This window comes from Haemaphysalis longicornis, unplaced genomic scaffold (genome assembly GCF_048455015.1).
Source record: "Haemaphysalis longicornis isolate Haplotype H1 unplaced genomic scaffold, Haemaphysalis longicornis Haplotype H1 scaffold_11, whole genome shotgun sequence".
NCBI classification, from domain to species: Eukaryota; Metazoa; Arthropoda; class Arachnida; order Ixodida; family Ixodidae; genus Haemaphysalis; species Haemaphysalis longicornis.
The window spans coordinates 123,031,420-123,048,431 of NW_027526214.1; the positions used below are offsets into that span (position 1 = coordinate 123,031,420).

Here is a 17,012-nt window from a genome sequence, read left to right on the forward strand (position 1 = left end):
AAAAGTAGATAACTTTATTTCTTCATTTCAGTCAATCACCACTGGGGTCCCACAAGGTAGCATTTTAGGGCCATTGTTACTTATCTTGTACATAAACGACATCACAATGATTAATGATAACCCGTTTAAATTATGTATGCTGATGACACAAGCATATTTTTTACTGGTAGTGATCTGCAGAGCTTAATTCCACTTGTGAACAATACACTACAGGGCCTTCAGGCGTGGAGTGAAATGAACTCCCTTCTTATTAATACTAATAAGACAAATGCGATTGTGTTTCATACGCGACAACTTCCTATTTCTCTTGACTGTCTGCTATACTTTGGTAACACTGCTATTGCGCTTGCGGATTGTGTAAAAATCCTTGGTGTGTACATTCACAAGAATATGTCATGGGATGTTCACGTAGATTCTGTTGTAAGCAATCTGGGTAAATGCGTTGCTGTTCTTGCCAAAATGAGTTACTTCCTTCCAGTGCCAATCAAACTACTAATTTACAACACACTTTTCTTGCCTCATTTGAATTATTGTTTTTGGTGTGGGGATCAACCACAAATACCAACCTCAATAAACTTTATATGATTGAGAAAAAGGAATTAGGTACATTGCTAACGTAGAATACTGTGCGCCTACAGATGAACTGTTTAGCCGCTTTAAAATAGTACCAGTGTACAAACTTTTTTATTGTTACTTGGCCCTTCGTTACAAACGAGCTGTATATAAAACAAAAAAAAGCTTTTTGAGTCTATTTCATCTGAAAAGAACTCTTTCGGTTTATAAAACTCGGAACCAAGATTACTGGTACAGTCCTTTCTGTAGAGCCGATTTTGGTTGGCAAATGCTTCGTTATACTGTCCCTCATGTACTTAACAAACTACTTGAGAATAAAATTAGCGTAGAACGCAGTAGTATCCGTGCGATTCGGCAAGCCCTGTTGCAGTTGCAATTGTTTCCTTTTTTTCCTAGTGAAATTCGGAAAGTGAAAGCTGTATGCTGTCTCCTTTGAACTTTATTATTGTTTTTTTTATTTATGTATTTTTTGTCAAAACTATGACATGCGTCCTTCCTTTATAGAATGTACGTTCATGCAGCGCAGTTCTAAGTATGGCTAAGTTTCAATGAAGGCATTTTGATGTTTAATAATACTGCTACTTTTTTTTATTCTCCTACACTGTTTTTTTTAGTGTGTGTGTGTGTGTGTGTGTGTGTCTTTAATACTTTATGCGATGTACCAAAGCTTGTGTTCAAGATCTCGCTGTCTGCCATGTAAAAGGGGGGCTCGGGTCTCCTTAAGCGACACCAAGTCGCTTTTTTCCCGGGCCTACCCTCATCTATGTGATGAAAAGAAATAAACTGAACTGAACTGTATTGCATGTTATCACGTAATTATTACAACATGCTTTTACTCATTTTATGCCGACGTATTTAGCGGATGTGTGAATATTGAATAACGCGTTATTCATGGCGAATTGTTCCCGCTAGATTGCGGCTTCGACATCAGGTTTTCTTTTTTAAAGCTCTTAGGGATTTTTCTACGGCTATTTTAAAAGAAAGGTTTTGTATTCTAAGAATCCAATCTAAAGTGCCCAGGATTCACGCTATTTCGAGCGTAAGTGAACATGTTCTGGGCAACAAACTTTTCTGTCTTTTGCTTTGAGATCAATCTGCCACATGTCGCTCATGGCAATACGGCCGCCGGACGTCCGGATACGGAACCGCAAACGGAATGCTAGTCCTTTTGTTTTCAGCGGCAAACGGAAACGTTTGTTTCTGGTGACACGGTAAAGTGCGCAGGGGACACAAGGTTACACCGTTCGCTAACAAGGGCGAGCGCAAGCAACCACATTTCCCTAGGAACATGACTTCGTGGGAAGTAATTAAATCTCCTTGGTAGGAGTGGTCGTTGCTACAAGCACGGAATGTGCATGCTCTTTGTGCATGCTCATGTGCATGCTCCTAACAGAAATAACGTCGAGGTTACGCTCGAAACAGTGAATCACAGAATAGGGTGAACAGAGCAGTTTCGGTTACAGCAGCCAACAAAACAACTGAAACTGATGGAACTCTGATAACACAAACAGAGCGCCCGCTCGCACCGCGTACGTCGTTGGCCTGCGCTCACTGTATCCTTCCGCCAAGAGCAGGTGAGTGTCTATCGGGGTGTGTGATTGCTTTACAGTCCGGTATAACACAAACATCTGTTACTGTATGAACGCATACTTACACGAAATATGTTTCCTGGCTTTCTTTCTTGTTTACGGCCATTAAAAGTGTCATGTACAGCGCCCAGGCAGGCCCCAACTCAAGTACTGCGCTCCGTAAAGCCATAAGCGGACAAGTACAGCCACCTGGTGGGGCCTACTTCAAACAATCACTCACGTGACCTAGATTGCACGGGCCGAGAGCAGCAGTGCGCGCCAAAGCATGACGACGCCGGACACGCCCCGGCTAGTTCTCAATAAAGGACATTCTTGTGTATAGCAGTGCGTTACGAGTCTTGTAACATTGGCGACGAGGCGAAGCACCCACAGCAGCAGAAACGACTCAAGAAGTGAGAATGGCAACACTTACGACGGACTACGCCGGTCGCATTGAAGAATTCGGCGGCAACGTTGCGTCATGGACCTTATGGTACGGGCATCTACAGTTTTATTTTGAAGCTAAGGAAGTCAGGGACAGCAGTGAAGAAACGTGCACACCTTCTCACGCTGTGCGGCGCGCAAACGTACGAGGCTGTCTGTGCGCTGCTGCATCCTCTCACGCCACACCAAGTCGACTACGCCGAAATTGTGGCCGTGCTCCACGTGCACTTCGATCCGCGGCCGTTCGAAGTGTACTCCGGGGCGATGTTCCAGCGGCGGGATCAACTACACGGAGAATCAGTGAGTGACTACGCGGCAGCTTCACGCAAGCTCTCCGCTAGCTGCAACTTCAGAACTTTTCCCTCGGTGACCTTGACGCAGGCTGCAGTGGTGCCGGAGGGAGCCACCGCCATTACAGGTGTGCCATCGCCGGTTCGCGGGGGGGCTCCGGTTGCGAACCCGACGCTGCTCCCGCTGGAAGTCATGTTACGCGATAGATTGTTTGCGGCCTCCGCGACGAACAGCTCCAACAGCGGCTATTCGCCGAAAAAGACTTGACCCTGTTCCGAGCCTACAACCTGGCGGTCTGCGGAGAGGGTGGGGTTCGTCAGCAGCAGAGCACCAAAGGAGAACAGACGGAAGTAAGCAAGGCAAGCAGGAGTGTTGCGTCCGGAACGATGCACAATAAAGGCCAAGTCAAGGAATGACAACGCTGCTGGCGCTGCGACGACAAGCACTGCCCGAAAACATGCAAGTTTGCTACGGCAACGTGCAACTTCTGCCGCAAGCTGGGGCACTTGTCAGCGCAACAAGTACTTGGGTGCGGCGCCTGAGCATCAGTCACCCCAACAGGCGGATCCGTTGACTTCAGAGCTCTACGACCTTCACGCGGATCTAAGTAAGGGCACCCCGCCAAAGATAACGCTGACAGTCAAGGTGCAGGGCAAGCCGGTAACGTTCGAGGTAGACTCGGGGGCCGCCTGTACAATGGTCAGTCACGAGACATTTTGTACCTGGTGGCCTACAAACGCGCCAAAGCTGCAACCTAACGACATTTGCCTACGCACTTGGTCTGGGCAATCGCTCGAGGTTGTTCGAACAGCAACGGTAGATGTCAAGCACAGTGACAAAATGTGCCAACTGCCACTGATAGTTGTAAACAGTTCGGGCTGCAGTTTGTTGGGGTGCAACTGGTTCGCCAAGCTAGGCATTCACATCAGTGGCATTCATCATTCACCTGAGCACCCACGCATTGCCGAGCTTCTACAGGAGCACCAGGGAGTGTTTGCGGAAGACATACCTGGCCATGCTGGTGTACCAGTAGAGTTGGAGTTGACAGAGGAAGGGAAACCCAAGTTCACGAGAGTGCTTCCTGTGCCCTTCGCAATTCGCTCGGCGTATGAAGCTGAGATTGACCGCCTGGAAGAGCAGGGGGTGCTAGAGCCAACGCCGCATGCCGAATGGGCTACACCTCTTGTGCGGGTACGCAAGAAAAACGGTGATCTGCGTCTTTGCGGCGCCTATCGCTGCACTGTCAACGAGGCGACAAAGACTGCATACCCCCTTCTCACAACTGAGGAAGTGTTGAGTAGCCTGCGAGGTGGAACGATCTTTAGCACGCTGACCTAGCTCAAGCATATCAACAGCTTCGGGTGAGTCTAGAGACGGCAGAGGTGCTCACCATCAACACGACAAAGGGATTGTACAAGGTTAAGAGGCTACCATTCGGAGTATCAGCAGCCCCAGCCAATTTCCAAATGTTCATGGAGACGACATTGTGTGGACTTGCTGGGGTTTGTGTTTACCTAGACGACGTTATTGTCAGCGGCTCCACCGAGGCAGAGCACAACGACCGACTGGAAGCAGTTCTACAGAGACTGACCGAGGTAAACCTTCATCTAAACAAATCAAGTGTAATTTTGCAGTACCTGAAGTACATTTTCTGGGCCACAGAATCGATGCCAAAGGGATTCACACAACGGATGACAAGATAAGGGCTATCGTCGGAGCACCTGCACCGACACGCAAGCAAACCTTGCAGTCATTCCTAGGGATTTTGGCCTCTTATGACCGTTTTCTAGACGGCCGAGCAACAATCGCTAGAGTGCTGTATGAGCTCCTGCAAAAAGATGTTCCGTGGAAATGCAATCAGAAGCATCAGAACGCTTTTTTTTTATGAGATTAAACGTCTCATTGTTACAAAAACCGTCTTGGCATATTATGACGAGGCAAAGCCTCTCATAATCTCATGTGATGCATCACCTTACGCGTTGGGGCAGTAGTGACTCAGCAAGACAGTCTGGGAAGAGAGGCCCGATAGCTTTTGCGTCCCGCACACTGGGAGCAGCCGAGTGTAATTATGCGCAGCTGACCGGGAAGGTCGTGCGGTAGTGTTAGCGGCTGACCATTTCCACAGGTACATCCTAGGACGCAAAGTCGCGTTTATAACCGATCATCAGCCTCTGCTTGGAATCCTGGGTCCAAAAAAGGCACTGCCCCAGTGTCACAAAATTGTGTGAGGTAATTTAGGGGCCGATGTCTCATCAGGTCGGTGCTCTCGTCGGGGAAGATGCGTCGGCTCGCCGGTCGTCTGCGATGAGTCCCGTTGATCGGCGACGCAATTCGGGCACACCTGGGCCGCGCACAGTCCCCTCCTCGAGGGGAATTCTCGGGGGCCGAGGTCGCCGCTGTCGTCGCACTCGGGGCTACAGCGCAGCCCACAGAACCGGCCGCCGCGTCCTAACCGCACCACCTTCCACCGCCACTGCTCGCTTCCTTCTCCCCGCGAGTCGTGAACCCCGCGCTGCACCGAGCACAGTCCTTCGGACCGCGCCTCTTCCGAGAAACAAGCGGGTGGGACCTCCGCTGGCCGCGGCACTCTCGCCCCTCTCTCGCCGAAACACATGGCCCACTGCCCCGCGGGCCGAAATGGCGGCGAAAACATTCCTGCTCCGCCGGGATCCCCCCGATGGGTCCCAATATGGCGAGCGAAAAAAAAAAAAGAGACCGCCATGGAGGGACCGAATTTCGCGACACGCAGATCCTCTCACCCCGCATGACACGATGGTGCTTGAAACTGGCAGCCTACGACTATGACCTAAAATACCGGGCGGGGAAGATGAACCAAAATGCGGATGTGCTGAGCAGGTTGCCGCTAACGCAGTGCATTGAAGAGCCACATGTTACAGGTGACGTACTCATGTTTGAGGCCCTGTCACGGCCGCCACTGACCGCAGGTGTCATAGCAGCCTTAACACAGGAAGATGAGACTCTCTCAAAGATACCCGCCGCGGTGGCTCAGTGGCTAAGGCGTTGCGCTGCTGAGCACGAGGACACGGGTTCGATTCCCGGCCGCGGCGGCCGCTTTTCTGATGGAGGCGAAAAGCAAAAACGCCCGTGTTCACGAGATTTGGGCGCACGTTAAAGATCCCCACGTGGTCAAAATTAATCCGGAGCCCTCCACTACGGCGCGCCTCATCGCCTGCGTTGCGTCGGCCCGTTAAATCCTACAATCAATCGATCTCTCAAAGATGTTCACAGCTGTACAAGACGGTACAATACCGCAGCTCAAGGGAGACGAATTCACATCGTACCGCAGAAGAAGCTTTGAGCTGGCAATCCACCGTGGTTGTATCACTTGTGGGTCCAGGGTAGTCATTCCCGTGGTAGCGCGCAAACAAGCGATGTCACTGTTGCATGCAGGACATCGTGCAGTCGTGGCTATGAAATGCTGCGCGCGCAGCTACTTGTGGTGGCCTGGCTTAGATGGTGACATAGAGGCAACAGTTCGCTCGTGTGAGCCATGCCAGAGCACGCAGCGCAACCCAGCAAGGGCCCCAACGCCGTCGTGGACACCGGCGTCAACGGCGTTGCACACAGTGCACGTGGATTTCGCAAGACCTGTGGGCGGACAGATATTTCTGGTGGTAGCAGATGCTTTTACCATGTGGCTGGAAGTGCGGAAAGTGAACCAGGCTACGTCGGCATCAGTGATTGCGGTACTGCGCAGCCTTTTCGCTACTTTTGGCGTACCTGGAAAAAAAATAGTCCGACAATGGCGCAGCTTTCGTGTCTGTTAAAATGCAGAGATTCTGCACAGACAACGGAATCAGCCACATAACCTCGGTGCCGTACCACCCTCCTACCACCGGGCAGGCAGAGCGCTATGTTGGCGAGTTGAAAACAGCACTGGCACGAGACAAATCTGGGCCGATGAGTTGCTGGCTCGCGCGATTCTTGTTTCGGCAGCAAAGCACTATTCACCCGACCACAGGAATCACCCCAGCCATGGCAATATGTGGCCGGGAGCTTCCAACCCACTTGGAACAGATCAAGCCTGCACCAGAACCAACTGAAAAACAAGAGAAGCTGCCCAATAACCGACAGTTAGTGGCAGGCGAACAAGTCATGGTACAGCAGTTTCTGTGGAGCCCAAGTGGATTTCAGGAGTCCTCAAGAAACAGATCGGCGCCAGATCTTGGAACGTCCGATGTGGGGGAGCAGGAGTCGTTCGACGACACCTGAATCAAATCAGAAAACTGGATACCAAGAGAGTCACGGATGGCCCATCAAGGACGTTGGAGTGGGACATGGATATAAGTAACGAAGTTGACACGCCGGAACACCGGGGAAACCTACCAAAAACAGTCATGGAACAACGTCCAGCTGAACCCATCGTGACTGCTGCAAGCAACGGTCGAGAGTGTGACACTGTGAAGCCCCGGAAGTCTCAGCGAGCAATACGGAAGCCTCGCCGCTACCCTCTCTGAGGGGGAACAGGTGTCATGTGCCACGCTCCGGCAGGCCCCAACTCAAGTACTGCGGTTCGTAAAACAGATGATGATGATGCTGATGATACCTAGTGGCTTCCCCTTTGTAACGGGGTGGCGTCGCACAGCGGCCTTAGTCGCAACGGCACTGTACATTCGCCTCGCCAAAAATACAAACAAAATAAATAAAAAATAATGTCAAAATAAAAAGAAAATACGTTTACGAACTTTTTGTACTAGTCTGAATTCTTTGATCGCATGTCTTCCCAGATTGTTCTCTGCTCTTTTCCCACCAACATTCTAACCTTCTTTTACTAACCTCTACTGATGTCCAGTTAACTTTTCCGCTAACCTTGAAGCCAAGGGCTTCCAGAAGCTGGAATGCTCCATCAGTGAGGACTGGACGGATACTTTTGCACTCCGTTACAATATGTCGTATGATTTCTGGCTCATTTCCGCAGCCTGCGCATAGTTCTTCCTGTACCGGCTCGCGGATAAGCGTTTTTGTCCGCAAGCAGAGGCGTCCTCCATGAGGCGTGTAGGAGCACCAGGCAGTGGAGGGATGAGAAGGGTAGCCGCGGCCAGCCCGTCCTTAGCTCTCTGGAAAGCGTTACGGTGTTCGTCAGACCAACAAAATCCGGGTCGTCTCGGCGCAGCAGGTCGGTCAATGGCTGGAGTATTGGAGCACAAGACGGAATGAACCGCCGGTGGAAGTTCAAGAGCCCGAGGAATCCTCCCAGTTTGCGGAAAGATGTCGGAGCAGGAAACTTCTTCACCGCTTCCACCCTCGATTCCAATGGAATAATGCAATCAGCAGTGATGCAGTGGCCGAGGAAATTGAGAGCCTCGACACCAGACACGCACTTTTGAGGTTTCAACTCCAGACCGTGCTCATCCAGACGCTGAAAGTGCTGGTGGAGGTGATGTTCGTGATCGCTAGGAGTTCTGCTGGCCGCCAAAATGTCATCCAGGTAGACAAAGACGAAATGAAGACACCGGGTGACTTCATTCATGAACCTTTGAAAGGTCTGTGCTGCATTTCGCAAGCCGTAGGGCCAACGGACAAGCTTAAACAGTCCGAAAGGAGTTGTTATGGCTCTTTTTGTATGTTCTCCGGTTCGACGGGGATTTGGTGGTGTGCAGCTACGAGGTCGATCTTGCTGTATATTTTTGTACCTGCAAGCCATGCACTGAAATCGTGAATATGTGGAATAGGATACTGGTCCGGCTTTGTTGATGCGCTCAAGGCTCTGTAGTAATCGCAAGGGCGCCAGTCGTCCCCGTCGTCTTTAGGCACCATGTGCAGCGGCGATGAGTGGTTGCTAGACGAAGGGCGAATACTTCCCAGCTGCAGCATATGCTCGAACTCACTGCGTGCAGCTTGAAGCCTGTTGCCGGACAGCCGACATGGCCCGGCGGTGACTGGCAGCCCGTTGGTGATGATGTGGTGAGTCACGTTATGTTTCACCGGCTGTTCTGTGTTGCGGGGCTTGGTGAGAGAAGGGAATTCGGCCAGGACGTGGTGGTAGGCAGATACTGGCTGGTAGGCGCAGGTACCAGATGAGCAGATGTTTGACTCCAAACCACGTACTTTGAGGAATGTGTTGTTATCCCTGAGGCAACGGTCATGTATGCTCACATCCAGGTAAAAGTGGCTCAGAAAGTGTGCTCCGAGTATGGCCAAATTAGCGTCCGCCACCCCGAAGACCGAGCGAAACAGGCGCCTGAGTCTGACGTCTCTTGTCAGCGAGCGGAAGCCGTACGTAGCGATGGCAGTGTTGTTCACCGCCTGCAGCGGCGATATGTTCTTGCTACGTCGGCGATCCTCGGGGGTTTTGGGGACAATAGAGATTTTGGCTCCTGCGTCGACTAGCAGGCGCGAGTTGCTTACGCGGTCGACTACGAAGAACAGGCAGCTGGGTGGAGGGCCGATGTCGTAAGCGGCCGTTAACGACTGGCCGGAGCGTTGACCGGAGACGAGCATAGTTGAGTACAGCGGCTAGCACCCGTGCCCAAACGACGATGGTACCAGAAAACTCCGTCCTGTCTATCTCGTGACTGGCTTCTCCGGGAAGAGCTTGCCTGTCTTGAAGGGGATCGGTTCCGCCGTTGCTCGTCCTGTTGGGGAGCTCAAGATAACAAAAGTTGCTGCATGGTCTCGGTAAGTTGTTGCACTTTCTCCTCAAGGCGCGACAGTCGATCAGGTTGTTCGTGTGTTCTTGCAGCAGCTATGGGCGCGAATGTTGGAGTAGAGTATTCCGTGATGCGATCGGCAAGTTGCGCTAGTCGATCAAGGGATGTCTCATTTGAACCCGCGAGAACTACGCGCACCGACTGGGGCATCCGTTGCAGAAAACGTTCACGAAGAAGTGGGAGCAGGCCGTCCTGACGCGCGTGCACACCGAGTAGTTGCCGAATCCGGTGCAGCAGTTGCGGAGGTCGTTGGTCACCCAGCTGTTCACGACCCAAGAGCTGCTGAAGAAGTCTCCTTTCTTCAGGCGCCTCGAGGCGGTCCAGCACCGTCTTTTTTGGGGGTGTCGTATTCCCCTTGTGTGGGGCGTGAAACCAAAATGTCGTCGATAGCGTCAGTGAATTCTAGGGGCAGGGCTGCGACGACGTGAAGGTACTTCGTCGACTGCGAGGTTATGTGCAGGAGCTAAAACCGAGGCTCTACTTGGCTGAACCAAACTCTTAGATTTTTAGTGGAAACATTTGGTAGCTTTTGTTCTGTTGCAATGACTGCACACGTGGAGGCAGCAGTGTTGTCGTCGGAGCTCATCGCGGAGTGTTCGTTGAAGCGTTGTTCGGGTCACCAATTTTGTAGCAGCAGGGAATGTCGGCTGCCGAAGGAAGCGTGAAAGCAGACGTGGACCTGGTTTGCAGTTTCAAGACAAGACTGTTTATACACCATTTCCAGAAAAGTTGGCAACATAGTACATACGCGAGCCTTCATGATAATAACATTCGCAAACGTCGGCCATGATAAAGGAAACGCAGCTGCATCATAGTGCGGCTGCGGGGCGCTCTCTTAGAGCCACTCGTAGTCACCTCGGCGTTCAGTCTCATCGGAGAAGCTTCTGTGCTTTCGCTTGCTGTTTTGGTTTTAGCACCCCATGCGGTTACGAGTTCTGCAGGAGTCATGCCGACTCACTACTGCGTGCCCCTCTGCAAACGGCACGGATGCGCTCGTCGCTCAAACGCGGTATACCAGAGGGGTTGGTGTCCCACCCGGTGATAGGAAGACCAATCTCTGCGACGCAGACGCCATATCATCCAATACCCCAGTGCTGCGAGTCCGTGAAGTCTGAGCTTAAGCGATGCTTGAGCGAACTGAGCCGAGCCGCCTTCCTTCATATTGACCGCGCGAAATGTTTCTCGACTGACCTTCGGCTCGTCCGCTATGCCTGATAGTATTTTTACAGGGTCTATTTTCAAAGATGCATAAGGCGGGAGTTCCCCCCGACGAGAGAAAGAAGCGGTACCCCTGCGTCCTTCTAAAAGAGAAAGGAAAAGGGTCCCCCGAGCGAGCAGACGGCAACGCCACCAGGAATAATCCCAGGAATCGGCCGGAGAACAAGTAGTTCCCAGAAGAGGGCGGAGAGTAGGCGCCGACGTCTTCCGAGTCTTTCGCAAAGGCGCACTGTCGACAGGCAGGCTGCAGACCGGAGAGAAAGGAATGCTTGCGTGGTGGTGTCAAGCGGCTTCCGCTTCAAGTTCAACATGGTAGAACGCGCACTAGACGGGATAGGAGAACAGACAGTGACACGGGACCAGCGTGCACTGTCCCTCCCTTTGTCCCTTTCTAGTGCGCTTTCTACCATGTCGAAGTCGTATCACCAACTAGCCCAAATTTCTGCGTTGAATAGGCGGGTTCCATTTATTTATTTATTTATTTATTTATTTCAATACTCTCAATGCCCCGAAAGGCGTTACAGAGAGTAGATAGAAGTTTTACAGTGCACGTTATGGCCGTCTTAAATGAAACAGAATAAGGGTTGCTGTCAATGGAGGCGGGGAGGGTGTTCCAGTGCGACGCGGTCTTCGGCAAGAACGAATTGTAACGTAAACTTTTTTTTTGTCCGGCAATTGGGGACTGCACTTTTATTCTTTGGTCAAAGCGTGGGGAAATGTAAGATGGAAGTGAAACAATGTCGCGTTTTTAATGTCCGGGTTAATGTAGAATATTTTGTGAAAAAGGCCTAAATGTGCAATTTTCCTGCGAGTTGTTAGAGTGGGAAGGTTAAGGCTTGCTTTAATTGATAAAACGCTAGCTGCCCTAGAGTAGTTGGAAATGATGAAACGAGAGGCATGGTTCTGGATTGATTCAAGTGATGAGGAGAGCGATAATAAATGTGGATCCCAGATAGCGGAAGCGTATTCAAGTTTAGTCCTAACAAGCGTTTTATAAAGCAGTAATTTCATTGAAACAGGAGCTAAGGAAACATTATGACGTAAGTAGCCAAGCATGCCATTAGCATTCTCAGTTAAATATTTACGTGCGTTTGCCAAGAAAGGTTGCTACTGATGTGAATGCCAAGGTATTTGTACGTGTTAACTGTTGTGAGCAGGGTATTGCTGATCACATAGGGATAAAGAGAAGGCGGGTGGCGACTTAGGGAAATTTTCATTAGTTTGCACTTAGACAGGTTAAGTTGCATGAACCAGTCAAAACACTATGCTGAAACGTTGTCCAGATCAGTTTGAAGTTGCAAGCAATGATTAATACTAGATATTTCGCGGTATATAACGCAATCGTGTGCAAAAAGCCGAATTGAGGTACAAACAAGAGTAGGAAGGTCGTCAATATATATATATAAGAAAAAGTAGTTGGCCATTAGATGGTGCGGGGCAGAGCAACGTGGTTAAATTGAATTGATTTGAGCAAACCATCAGCAAACCGTTCCCTTGGGAGGAACGAAATGGGGGAACATAGGGAGAGGTAAGCGGGGAAGTAGAGACAGGCATTTAAGTGGAAGGGGCGGCAGAAGGCTGTCGTCTGTCGAACAAATTTGCAGCGAAGCGCCCAGGTACACGGTAATCTTTTTTTTCTTTCTCACCAGTAAATATCGTCCGCTTAGTCGCTAACCGCCTTAACCCCACATCTCAAAGTTTCTGGCGGTGACTTCCAAAAAAAAAAAGTTTTTATCGCCCTTTACGCTCCTCTAACGAGTATTTATCTTCTAGGCTCATTTACACCACCCAAAATATAATACGAAGAGGAAAAAATTGGCGTCAATCAACGCTGTGAGGGTGGTTGGACTGCGAAGCTGTAAACGACACCCACAACGATTACCCATGCAGCGTCGCTTGAATTCACACACGTGGCTCTAAAAAGGCCGCAGCCAGAGACGCTGCCAGCCGTTACCCTGGACGTATCGACGCAGCAGCGTCAGTGGAAAGAAAACGGAGAGGAGCATCTTTTGAAAGGTGAGGACGGGGGCGGCACGCGCGGCTACGGCGTCATCTCTCTCACTGCCTCCCCCTCACTATTGGTTCATGTGTGGCCTTCAAAAAGCCCTTCTGCCTCCTCAACCGCTGAATCAAAACCAGCGTCTGTCTCCCCGTCTCCACTTGTGGGCGTAGCTTAGTCGCTAAGACGGGGGGCTGTCGCTCGCTTCTCTTCGAGCCCAGGTTCGATCCTTGCCGATGCCACTAGTTTTTTGTGTAGTTTGGGGGTAGCCAGTAGCCAGTAGTTGCCTGAGATGCTTCTTTGTGTAGCCTTGGAGCTGACGCGTACACGAAAATGTCCTTGGCTTGCTACACGTATACTGCTTCGCAGTAGAACGCGCATTTCCAGTGCTGACAGCGCTACCTAACCATCTACATGTGTGAAAGATGACACTGCTATTTGACGATCGGGCGTTTAATAAGCTGTCGCAGAGAGTCACAGAAAGTCAAGCTTGTCGCTATACGATGCAGGTTCTGTCGCATTCTCAGCAGTGTGCGCCATTGGCAAACAGTGCTTAGTTCACTGTAGCAAAACTTGCTCGTCGTGCACGTTCGTTAAGAGAGTGTAGCGCTCAAGCAGTCATAAAAAACTCACCTCGTAGCGTAGATCTTTCCGGGATGAACGAAGACGGCTTTCCTGCCCCTTCCGCGCAGAATCTTCCTAACTTCAGCACTTGATATCCTGTAAAAGCGCCAGAGTAAAAGGAGCAATGTAAATTGAGTAGGTTTACACAAGAGAAATAGAGCCTGTTGATACGACTACACGCGTAGTACAAACTCACGCCTTAGCGGAGGTCTTTCCGGTGTGTCCGAAGCCAGCTCTTCTGGAAATCTCGCGGAGAAGCGTCCTAATTTCAGGATTTGACATCCTGAAAAAGCGCAGAAGTAAAAAGAGTTATACAAGGGGAACAAGTTTACAAAATAGGACTACAGACGTCTTATCGATATCATGGAGTGGCAATTTTAGCATTTTTTAAGCATACCTTACGCCACTCGGCTCTTTATGAAATCGGTGAACTGTTGTTATCTGGAAACAGCCCTGCCCACAGATCTACAATTGTAGCTTGCAAATGTCGAGCTGTTTATGTTTAAAATTCGGACACACCTGCCCGCTGAGCTCACATCTTGATTGAAGCACAGGTTTCAAAAAGGCCATACAATTGTGTGCACGGCTTCGCTCCTAACCAGGAAGTTTACATTGCGGGGCACCGCACCTTCAGTAATTGCACTGTTCGCCTCGTGTAGCCAAAGCCAACGCGATCACCTGCTTGAGCCACAGCTGCGGAAGCTCAACTTTGTGCAACCGGAACAAGAAGTGCAGTCCATTTTTTTCAGAACGAGGTTTGTAATTCAGCGTGTCTTTAAACGCAGCTGGGCTAGGTTGTAGTGTTATCTAAGAGCTTAGCGCACTCTTCGCCGTAAGCAGGCGTTGCTTACGGGTACCAGTATGCCCTTTTATGCCTAATCACGTCGTAGACATCAGTGCCGTGGTACTTCTAGGGATACTACTCCGCGAAGCTGTCGATAAATATGTTTTGTGGAAAACTTCAGGAAGGATCTTTCCTTAAAACAATTAGGCATCCTTTGCTTTATTGAAGCCCTGTTCGCTTATCCTTTAACATATATTATCATGCAAAGTCTGCACTAAAATGTCTATGCCGTACCCAAAGACAAAAGCAGCCGTGGAACAGCGGCCATTACTCGAGCGATGTAAGCGGTGGGGCGAGGTTTCCCCCTTCATAGCTGATTATTCGAAACGTTGTATTATAGCACCAACTGAATGAAGGAGTGCAAACGGTGATATTAAATGTAAAATATACACGTGCATGTTAATCAACAAAAACTCAAGCGGACTGCGGTGCTCCTAAAGGCATTTCTCCTGGGCCCACTTAGTGACAGGGAAAGGAGGACCGCAGTGTGGAGCAGCTAAAGAGGCTCACTATTTCCGCCTATTGAGCAGTTCACGCAGTTTTTTCTTACACAGGCATTTGCGTATTTCCTTTCTGTTCGCTTTTTTCCTCCTCCTCCACTTCGTGCAAGAGTTCAATTTCTCGGGCCTGATGTTATTCATTGAGCGTGTTCAAAACGCGAAGCGCCTTATCCAGTGCGTACTACTGACGCGGACGTACTTTGTAGCGGGGACGCACTTTGTGGTGTCACGAGCATCTGTTGTACTGACTCAAAGTTTGTACCACACGGATAAGGGTCAATTGCACGAAAATGTTGCGAAAAAAAAAAACACCTTCGGGGCACCGGGAGCCTCCTCATACGATTTGAGAGTGCGCGAGAATATTTTCTCGCCGTGTTACGTAGCTGAGTTTAGTGCAGTCAAGAGCTGCTGAATTCACTGCTGTTGTTACCACATTTTCAGGAAACGCAGGGCGTGAAGCCGGCCTTATTTGCACGTTTCAGTCAAGCTGGAGGCCCATCACCGAACTTGCGCCGGTGTTAGGTGGTCTACTAGATGATGTGGATGCAGCCTATTCGTCCATTCCCTTGATGCGTTTCTATACTCGAGGTAAACGCATCGATCATTGGGCGCACAATTTAGTGAATTGCCATGAATTATCCACGGGGCTTCCACAAAGCTATAGCCACTGGAGCTAGCAAAGTACCGCCATCAGCAGGCAACGTGAGGGCGGCAACATTGGGGTGTTGTTGCCAGAATCGTGCCAGCGCTGCGGGCGCGTCGTTTGCTTCACATAGAAATCCCCTTTGGTGCGTATAACAGCTTTTCTACTGCTGGCAGATTAGCCCTTTTTCGAATGTCATTTCAGAATTTTGCATAATTTACGCAGACACTAATAAAACGGCTTCAAAATCGGGTTTTCCTCTTGCGATGGGTTGATATTAACGCCAATGGCAAGTAAAATGCTTTGCCGTACGCCGTTTAGTTGCGCGTACAGTTACGCGCCGTAGTGTAACGCCCCAGGTTTTTCGAGCGCTCAAAATTGCGCACTGTTTCGGTGATCATTAGAGACCGGAAGTTTAGGCACTAAAAAATCGGGTTTTAGGCGCCTATTGTAGGCGCTCAAAATCGTAATTTAGGCATATATAGGCTCGATTAACATTTACTCAGGCGGTGTATTTCAGGGCAATTTTTTGGCTTTGAGTAAACACAGGATACAAACATCGGGATTTCGAAAATGCAATTTTATTTTCTTCATGAAACACTTAAGGGTCGCGCTTTCAAAATATATAGGCTGACGCAACACTGTGCGAAAGGCTGTAGAAGCAGCGGCCAACAAGCACCATCTCCAGGTTTTCGGGCTTGAAGTTGTGCCTTTTGTCAGTCAATATCTGCTTGTAGGCAGAAAAAGAACGCTCCACATCCACTGAAGTTAGCGGAGCGTACTTGTACTTCGTCACGTTGGATGTTTTGATTCCATCTGGAATCGCGGTATGTCCGCCGCTCAAAACCTCAGACAGTTCCTTCAGCGTAGAAAATCAAGGATTTCTGTCCAAGACAGACTTAAGCTTCTATATAGCTCTGTCACCAACAGGTCCCCTGGGAGCACTAGCGAACCTTTCCAGGGCGTCCAAAATCAGCTGAATATTTTGAGTCAGCGTGGTGCCCGAACTTTCTCAAGTTTCTGTATTGTTGTTGCCAAGAACGTGAAATGGGCACACAAATAGGCCAAGTCACATGGAAGTGTACCATCATGTAGAACCTTCTGGGCCCTTCTCACGGCGACACTCTCATCTTCTGCAAAGCTGCTAACAACAGCCTTAACACCGTTTAAGTGTTGGTTGTAGTGTTCCACTGCCTTCAGCCAAGTTCCCCAGCGGGTAACAACAGGCTCCGGTGGAAGAGGTACACCCGGTAACTGCTCGCTGAAAGCACGAACGCTTGAAAGAGCCTTGAGGAACACCGCCTTCCCTGCAGCTATCAGTTCGTTGACCGAACTGAACGACTTTTGTAGCTCTTCACAAACCCGATGAACCCCGTGAGCAAGACAAGTGACGTGCAATAATTCTTGATAAAAAACCTTGAGAAGTGCACCAGCCTTATGCATATAAGCTGCTGCATCTGTGTAGAGCATCAGTACTCGGTCGTCGTGGGCTCCGGAGGGATACAGAAGCGGGCGATGGTCTCGCCGCTAGTTTTGTCCAGCTCTTTTGCGCAGATTAGTAACGGTGTTATTTTCTCTTCTGCCTCTAGCTTTCCGATTACAGAGTGACCAAGTACTCGTCCGGTCGCATCTGTCGT

At 49.9% G+C, this 17,012-nt stretch overlaps 1 protein-coding gene across 1 annotated transcript in view; it reads right to left on the minus strand.

The window, feature by feature from the left end:
- LOC144160985 (beta-hexosaminidase subunit alpha-like) overlaps window positions 1-17,012 on the minus strand; it is a 196,522-nt gene that overhangs the window by 77,126 nt on the left and 102,384 nt on the right. The window contains exons 8-9 of the mRNA XM_077692049.1: window positions 13,585-13,671; window positions 13,398-13,484 (exon numbers count right to left, since the gene is read on the minus strand). Of these exons, the coding sequence (XP_077548175.1) occupies window positions 13,398-13,484; window positions 13,585-13,671 (174 nt within the window). The remainder of the gene's footprint in view (window positions 1-13,397; window positions 13,485-13,584; window positions 13,672-17,012) is intronic.